Genomic DNA, 9,582 nt, shown 5'->3' with positions numbered 1-9,582 from the left:
ATTTTTAATGATGTTTAGATTGAGTTTTGTTTAAATACCAAATTGGTTTAAAATTTTAAATTTAGTCATTTGATTAATGTAATTTAAGAAATGCATATCATGTTTAGTTAAGTGAATTGAATGAAACTACCAATTCAGTTATGTTTTAAACATTCCACATGGTTGCTATTAGATTATTTTGAATTCTCATCCTTATGCTTCCATGCCATGCATGCACAAACAAATTTGGTCACAACTCACTTTACAGATGGAAATATATGCTCTAAGTGGAGATGCTGTTCATTTTGGATGCTCACTAAATATGTTTTTTGTTTTTGCATTCTTTTTTATTTTTTCACGCTATATAATATTGCTAGAAAATATATGTACAGTTGTGCATAAGATACAATATAGTACTCAAAGGTCCCAAAATTTCAATTAGCAAGTTCATAATACATACAACACTGATTACTACTATAAGAAAAATAAATTAATTAATAAACAAATAAGGAGAAAAAGAAATAAGAGAGATTGACAAGAAAGGAATTGAAGAAACGAAAATAGAGAATGGGAATGTATCATTTACATCCAAGAAGAAATAATGAGCTTTTTGACTTTTCAAAGCATAGAAATGGACTTGGTTTTAGATTGTGTAGGTGTGATTCAGATGTAGCAGATCCATGGATACTCTATATAAATACTTAATATAAGCCTAACTAATTAGGTGAGATTTTTTATGAGTACATTTTTCATTGTTATTATTTCTTGTAAGTTATGTATAGTAATAAATTTTTAATGATATTTTTGGAAAAAGTATTAATAAAATCTTTTTAGTTGAAACTTGTTTAATAGTACGGTATCTAATTAGTTTGTGTATGTTTGATTGTAGGTCATAGAATGTACGGACATTACTGGAAGTGATGACACGGATCTTATTGATGAGGTTTGGTCTCTAGTATATTGCTGTTTTTTCGTGAACTGCATATTTGAATCAACCATTAATCCTCATGTTCATTGAATGATGTATATTTTGAACTGATTCACAGTTACCGGATCATAGTTACCTTGCCGAAGACGAAATACCAAGAGTTGAGATGTGGTTTGAGCATTTGAAGCTGGCTTAGGATTTTTATGCAACATATGCAAAGAAAGTCGGTTTCGATTCAATAGCGTAGTGGATGGTTATTTGGTACCCAGATGGTTATTTTGTAATAGCCTTGATGTGGTGTGTATAATTAATTACAATTATGTTAAACTGGATATTCGATTTAATAGGATAGCAGATGTTTATTTCTATTGTTACCCAAATGGTTATTTTGAATAGTTTGAGTGTAGTGTGTGTAATTCGTTAAAAGTATTATAAATTGGATGTTCAATTTAATAGGAAAGCGAATTGTTATTTCTTTTGTTACCCAAATGGTTATTTTGAATAATTTGGGTGTAGTGTGTGATCAGTTACAAGTATTTTAATATGGATGTTCGATTCAATAGGGTAGCGGATGGTTATTTTTACTGGTACCTAGATGATTATTTGTAATAGTCTTGGTGTAGAGTATGTGATCAGTTACAAGTAATAAAGGTTGGATGTTTGATTCTATAGGCTAACAGATGGTTATCTCTATTGTCACCCGAATCGTTATTTAGAAGAGTCTTGGTGTAGTGTGTAAATAGTAACAAATGGTAGAGGCTGGATGTTCGATTCCATATGATAGCGGATGGTTATTTTTGTTGGTACTAGATGGTTATTCTTAACTAATAACTTTTACGCTTCGCTAATATCTTGAAACAGAATCAAAGTAGTTAGAGAACTAAAAATGTTATTCACCATGGAAATTTATCCTTTCTGTTGTAACAAAATTTTACCACGAAAATACGTAAACAATATGAAAAAGGTATTTGTGGTCTTAAAACTAATGTCCAATTTGGGTTAACAACTTAAATAAGCTCTTTTGAAAAAAGAGCTTAAAGTATAAGGACTTTTATTAATAACAACTTATAAATAAGTTATTTTGTGTTGATTTTTAGTTATAAAAGTACTTATTTTAAAGTTGTAGTGTTTGAATAAATAACTGAAAAAAATACAATTTGTTTACAAAAGAGAATATATATTAAAATTCTAATTCATAATAATCTTGATGGTAATGCAAAAGAAATTATTATATAGTTAGTACTTGTTGTTTTATTGTGCATGATATGGTAGGTGAAAATAAAAAAAGAATATAAAATGTGTGTCACTGTATATTTTGTTGCTGTTTTTTAGTTTTTTTTTTATTTTGACTTTTCCTAATTTAAAAGTAAAAAAAAAAAGTAGCTGCTACTTCCCAAATGGGCTCTAGATACATCTATTGCTTTCTCTTATTCCAGTTCTTCCTCACAGGTTCATCAATAGTCCGCTCGCATTATTTAGAAAAGAAAATTTTACACGCATAAAAAATACTATTTCTATATAACTATGTATTATTCTTAAAATTTTAACACGAGTCTTTACAACATCCATGATAAAAAATAATAAAGTCATAAATATGTAGACCTCAAACATTATGCAACTATAGTATTTACAACCAATTTAACTCATATCTAGTTAAGCCACCACTAAAAGCCATATCTTTTTTGCATCCATCGTTTCTTACAAAATTAAACATCCGTAATTCATAGAAATTAAAAGTTAATCACATGAACCAGAAACATATAAAGAAAAGAATTCTAAGATATGAAACCCAAACTCTATCAAATTTCATACCTTCGCTTTAATCCAAGCATCCATAAACCATATGATATTACTATCTTTACTGTGATTTCAAAAAAAATATGAAAATCAACCGTAGAACACCCACAGTCGTGCGCAATGAGTACACAGATAACAAAAATCAAGTAAAATAAGGTCCTTGGAAGCGTAGCAATCAAAATTGAACTTTTGATTATGAACGTCACCAACACAAGTCATAATATAATCAACTTGATTGACTCCAGATATTAGTAACAATAGAAATTGCTTCCTAAATGCTTTATATCATGTCACAAGTCTAAACTTTAAACATTCATCTAGTATAATTTTTTCCGCTGCAAGTATTAATAAAATCAAAAGGACCAATTAACTTGCAAAGTCAAGGCAACACACTATTTATTTCGATTTGCTGTGTTAGAAGGACTATTCATATTCTATGTAACTATGAATTATTTTAAAAATTTTAGCATGAGTCTTTACAACATCCAAGATCGAAAATAAAAAATTCATAAATATGTAGACATCAAATATTATGCAAGTATAGCATTGACAACCAATTTAACTTATATCTAGTTAAGCCACCACTAAAAGTCACCTCCTTTTTTTTTTCATCAATTGTTTCTTACAAAATTGAATATCCCTAATTCTTTGAATTTAAAACTCAATCACATGAACCAGAAACATATAAAGAAAAGACTTCTAAAATATTAAGCCCAAACTCTATCAAATTTCATCCAGTTTGCTTTAGTCCAACCACCCATTAATCATGTGATTTTACTATTTTTATTGTAATTTCAAAAAAAAAATGAATATCACCGGCAGAACACCAACAGTGGTGCGCAGATAATAAAAAAACAAGTAATACAAGGTTCCTAGAAGCGTGGCAATCAAAATTGAACTTCTGATTATGAAAGTCACCAACACAAGTCATAATATAATCAGCTTTATAGGATTTAGATATTAGTATCAATAAAAATTGCTTTCTAAATGCTTTATATCATGTCACAACGCCCAACTTTAAACATTTAGCTAGTATAATTTTTTGCGACCCAAGTATTAATTAAATCAAAAGTACCAATTAACTTGCAAATTCAACCATCCGTTCATGAATAAAAATGACCATCCGACTTAGATTCCTTAAACAACTCACAAAGCAACATATTCATGGCACGTGCTTCACACGAATTGCCGACTTACTAATACCCGGAGGCAACACAAACCCAAATACAATAAATCATTAAAAAACAAGACGCGAAAAATCGGATGCTCAAAAACATGTACAGGTCATTGTTCATTTCAACTTCCTTATGTTTGCAAACACTTGGAGAAGTCAAACATGCCCACAAATTTTTGCAATCAGCAAAACCCTTTTATGCAAACAGAACATAAAAGTTCCTATGAACATCTAAACCTTGAATAAACGGTTATCATGTTACTGACCTTCAATTTGGGAAGGGAAACACACCCCACGATTTCTCTTGTTGTATCCGAGGATGACTCCAAGCGACGCGAACATGCAACGGTTACAACCTAGGGAGATTGCGTTTAAAGGACAACGCCAGTGATTTCTGGGCAAGTTTTATGCGACGGGGCCAGGGATGTTCGCCTACTGCTGCTCGTCTTCACAATGGAGGCGCCAGGGGATGCTCCATTCGGCGAGTGGCAGGATGGACTCCGGGTTGCTGTAGAAAAGAAGCAGCTAATGTGGGAAGGTCCTCCATTGTCAATGCCGTTTCAAATGGCAGTGAGGGAAGGCTAATGTTTACTGAACGCAGTTTGAAAAATAGGAAAGGGAAAATGTTTTGATTATTGGGTCAAAAAAGGGAGGAGTGGATGGGATAATTATGATGGTGGTAATTAAGATAATTAAAACTAGGATTTACTGAAGAGGGGTGTTTACGGATATACCTATGTTAGTAATCTAATTGAGCTAATTTCTAGAACCCGTTGTTCATATTGTTCAACAAAATCATTGTCACCTAGCATTTTTCATATTATTATTATTATTGCATCGGTAAAAGTAATTAATTAATCAGCTCATTCTCTAATTGGATTCGAATCAGTTATAGTTATTGAGTGGTAGCCCAACTGCCACGAGTTAAATTTAGTGAAATAGGTCCAGCCTTTGTTAATTAAGCAAAATCTAAAAGATGTTGATCAAGTGAAATAAAATTCGAAAAGCAAATAAAGTAAAAAGCATCACATCAAGTTTCATGTATTGATGACTTTAGGTAAAGAGAGTTAGGCGAGTTTGCACTGTCACACTCACACTCACATTCACACATCTCCGTTAACGTGTTTGTTGTGTTATTACTTCTTAGCCAAGTGCACCCTTCTATCATCTTGCCACATATTAGACCTAATTAATTATTCTGCATTTTGCAACACAATAAAATCTATACAAACATATATAGCATGCATGTTGTTTTTACCATATGCTATAGAGTTTAGACATGAAACAAACATTTTGTTTCAACCATATATAATTTGATGGTTTCTTTAACGAGAAACCACGAATGTTTTCACAATAATATGTATAAAATTCCATTGCTCTATTCATAAGGATGCGTTTGCTTTTTAAAAATTTATGGGGAAAAATTAAAAAATTAATATTCCGAACATACTATTTATTTGTATTTTTTCGTATTTGTAGTGTGTATCGATATAGGTAAAAATTTAGTTACAGTTAAATTGATGTGAAGTTGATAATTAAAATTCCTTAAATGATTTGATATAGAAAAGTATTAAGGAGCAACAAATTTTGTAATTTGTAGTTATCAGTTAGTTATTATTAGTATTTTTAATGGTGTAAAATTATATCTAATGATATAAAATTATTCTTTTTTTTACTAATTAAATACTGATTATATTTTAATAAAACTGTTGGTCTTTTAAACTTTCTTTTTAATATATTTAATTAAATTATTATTCAATAATTTTTAGTTATTAACTTTATATAAAGTTAATTACACGTGGCTCTTTATTATTGATCTGAAACCAAAGACACTATTGTGCCATACAACTTTTGATTTTTGCGCACTTTCTGGATGCAAATATTGTCAAAACCACCCACTGTATGACGGTTGTGGGTTTTTCTCTAATGAGTAATTTACTTTTCACGTGGTGCTTTCATGCAATCAATTCAATTCATCATAGTGTATTATTCTTATCTTCTTTTTCTTTTGGGGTTGTTTGAAAATTCTCTACTCCTTGTTTTAGGGGGTGAAAAAAAAGGAGGAGGCTCCATCTTACTTAGACTTTAACCCTTTTATTCTCATCATCAAATTGCAAAGAAACCCTTCCAAACATGGATCACGGGAAGAGTAAACTTTCATGTGCTTTGAAACTTTACCAACGTAACTTTTCTAATAACTATGCTTAATCACCTACAACTTACTTAGACTTTAAAGCAATGTTAGTGAGTTTCAGATTAACACAAACTTTCTTCTCATGACACACACTTTAAGACTTCGTTTGGTAGTGGAAGTTGAAAGGAGGAGGAGGGGAAAAAGGATATTTGAAGAAAGAAATATAGAAGAGACTATTTTCCTTTGTTTGATTGAACAAGCAAGAACAATAAACTTAACAAAGCAGAATGAACAAAATAAAGAAAAGATTGGGAACCAATTTTTTTTTTCTTTTTGTCAACTATTAACAAATATTCTTTTTCCTTTCAAATTTCTCATTTATTCTCTTAGTCCTTTATTCATCAACTACTTTATTAACTAATTTTGGTTTTAAAAAAACTTGATTTCCTTGCAAAACCGAAAAAAAAAACATAAATTATACTATGTGTACATTAAAATTAGTTATTAAAGTCAATTACTAATATAAAATATATGTTGAAATATAAATATACATTGAAAAAAAATTAAATCACCGACTATGCTATTTGTACACCAAAATCAGCAATTAGTATAAAATACATCTTGGAATACAAATACACATTAAAAATAAATTAAAGGGTAAAATATATTTTTTATCCTTAAAGTTTAGAAAAAGTTTCAAAAATACTCCTAAATTTTATTTTGTTTTAATTTTGTCGCAGAAGTTTTCGATTTGTATCAAATATACCCCCAACAGCTAAATTTTCAAAAAATTTAAGACCAATCTAACAGTAATGCATGAAAATTATACTTGATTTGTTTGTGTTGAGGGTTGTTTTTATGAAATTGTTGTTGAATTGACCTTAAATTTTTTTGAAAAATTAGCCGTCAGAAGTGTATTTGATGCAAATCGAAAACTTTTAGAATAAAATTAAAATAAAATAAAATTTAGGAATATTTTTTAAATTTTTGTCAAATTTTAAAGACAAAAAATATATTTTATCCTAAATTAACCATACATATATTTTATACACAAATATATTGGTAACTGATTTTAATGACTAATTTTAATGTATAAATAATATTTTTATAAAATCAAATATGTATTTATACATAAATACATTAGCGATAATTTTAGTATAAAAATAACATTTTAAAAACACATATAGTTAACATATAGTTAAAAAAGCTTATCGGACCAACTTTTTTCGTCTCTTAACTCTTAGGTAGGTGAGAAATAGAAGAAAACGACGCATTGTAAGCCCCAATTTTTTAGCAATAAGCCCCATGCATCTACTTGATAAAATTAGGTTTAAATAATTTTTTATCCCCATAAAACATTTGATTTTTAGTTTTAGTCCCCACTGTTGGTTTGCTTCATTAAATTTTTGACGTGTTACATCAAGAAAAAAATTTACAGATACCAAAACCTTAAGCTATAATAGGATTAATTTGCATACCTTCCCATCGTTCAAAATATCAATGTATTTCCACTTTTTGTTTCCTATTATTTTCCTCCCACATGAATTTTTTATTTTAATATAAAAGAGTGAATAGAGTTTACTTTAATGTTACAAAAAATGAGGTTTTTGTTCTGTACAAATATAATAAATAAAATACGTATTACATAGATAAGATGTAGTTTCTATATTGTAATTTAATATTAAAACAATACAATAGACAATCTGTATATTATATTTATAAATTAAAAAAAATTAATCTGACAATCTGCCTTTTGCGAATTTTACGGCTCTTATAATTTTGCAAAACACTCTAACTTCTAATATTAAAAAATTACACCAATTTTTATTCTATATCTAAAAAAATGAACCATATCTTTACTCATCCTACTTGGAAAATAATTCACTTTAGTCACTAACAAAATTTTAAAAAGACATAAATATCCATTCGTTTGGGTACAACATTAGACCTAATAGAGTAGTCACCCATGATTTAAACAGGAAACATATTTTTTATTTGGCCCATATGATTTTGTACATAAGGAAAAGGAAGCCCGACAAATGAAAACCCAAAAGAAGCCCAAAATGAGATGAAAACCCAAACGTGATGGAAGAACTAAGAAGCATTAAAAATTCAGTGATGCTACCCCTGTGTAAAGGGAAAATACAAGTGCGGATCATCTAGCCAAAAAAGACTAGCATCTAATTCAGATTTTTGTTTTCTAGATATACCTCCAATGGAGTTAGTTCTCCTGTTAGTAGTTGATGTAAAGGGGAAATCTGCCCCTGTGTAACCCTTATATTATTTTTTTTCTGGGCTTAGGCCCTGTTATCCAACCAAAAAAATTAAAAAAACAAAGTGATACTAAGTGTACAAGATTTTTTATAACCAAATTTAATTAAGTTGTGCAAAGACCAGCAAAAAAAAAAGTGTGCATACATCACTATTCCCTCTTTTTGCACTTTTTACAACACACAAATTTTTATTAAAAAGCACAAAAACCTAGTGATATAACACACAAATTATTAAAACATAACACAAAATTTTACACATAACACAAATTTATCGATGTAGTACAAATATTTTATGTATAGTATATATATTTTTGCACATACACACAAATCTTTACACATAGTACAAACTTTTGCTACTAATGTATTTTGTTAGTTGGATGAGTTAATGTTTTAAGTATGTAGTCCTTCAAAATTTGTATTCTGAATATAAAAAATTTTATACTATACAACAAGATTTTTGTGTTATTCACACAAATTTATGTGTTATGCATAATTTATTAATTGGGTGTCATTGTTTTGGACATGTAGTCCTTAAAAAATTTTGTGCTATATACTAAAATTTGTTTATCCAAAATTATGTATTATGCATCAAAATTTCTGTGTTCTAGTTTTTTGAACATTTATAAAAGAAAAAAAAAAGAAAATAAAAACAATGATAATAATAATAAGAGAGAATGATGAGAAAAAAATTTAACAACAACATCAACAATAACATCCAAAGAAAGAACTTAATCACGGTGAACCACCACGAGAAAAACGACAACGACATTAAAAAAAGGAAGAAAGATAAGAAGAAAAAGCCGCGACCATTGTTAAATAAGAAAAAAAATAATATGCATTTTTATTTTTAAACAATTTAATTAAATTTAGTTATAAAAAAGACTTAAACACTTAATACTTTTGTAAAAAATAAAAAGACATTCATGCAAACTCAAAGAACCACTCAAATAATATGTAAACAATTTATATGTTTAAAGGCGGTGGCATTAAGTTTTATGCTTGCATTTACTTTGGTATTTAACATCGGCATAGTATTTAACATCGGCATATCTTTCTTTGCTAAAAAAACCCATCCCTCTTGTCTTGTTCTTCTGCTTCTTTGTTAGCAGCTTGAACAGACTTGTACCATAGAAATGCCTGCACCCATAAGAGATTAAGTTGTTGTTAGCAAAAAAAATTCTTTGTTTGACTATTTTTTTTATATTAAAATAGATATAATTTTATACTTAAATTCAACATGTAAAAAAAATAAAAAATTATAATTTTTGTGTTCACTAATTAATGTTTAACCACTTTT

At 28.7% G+C, this 9,582-nt stretch overlaps 1 protein-coding gene across 1 annotated transcript in view; it reads right to left on the bottom strand.

The window, feature by feature from the left end:
- Positions 1–9,211: 9,211 nt before the first annotated feature.
- LOC107493093 (uncharacterized) overlaps positions 9,212–9,582 on the bottom strand; it is a 1,415-nt gene continuing 1,044 nt past the window's right edge. The window contains exon 3 of the mRNA XM_016114167.3: positions 9,212–9,422. Within this exon, the coding sequence (XP_015969653.1) occupies positions 9,345–9,422 (78 nt within the window). The 3' untranslated portion in view covers positions 9,212–9,344. The remainder of the gene's footprint in view (positions 9,423–9,582) is intronic.

The sequence above is a fragment of the Arachis duranensis genome, chromosome 6 (assembly GCF_000817695.3).
Source record: "Arachis duranensis cultivar V14167 chromosome 6, aradu.V14167.gnm2.J7QH, whole genome shotgun sequence".
Classification (NCBI taxonomy): Eukaryota; Viridiplantae; Streptophyta; class Magnoliopsida; order Fabales; family Fabaceae; genus Arachis; species Arachis duranensis.
The sequence above is the reverse complement of the archived record's forward strand: the minus strand, read 5'-3'. Positions and strand labels throughout refer to the sequence as shown.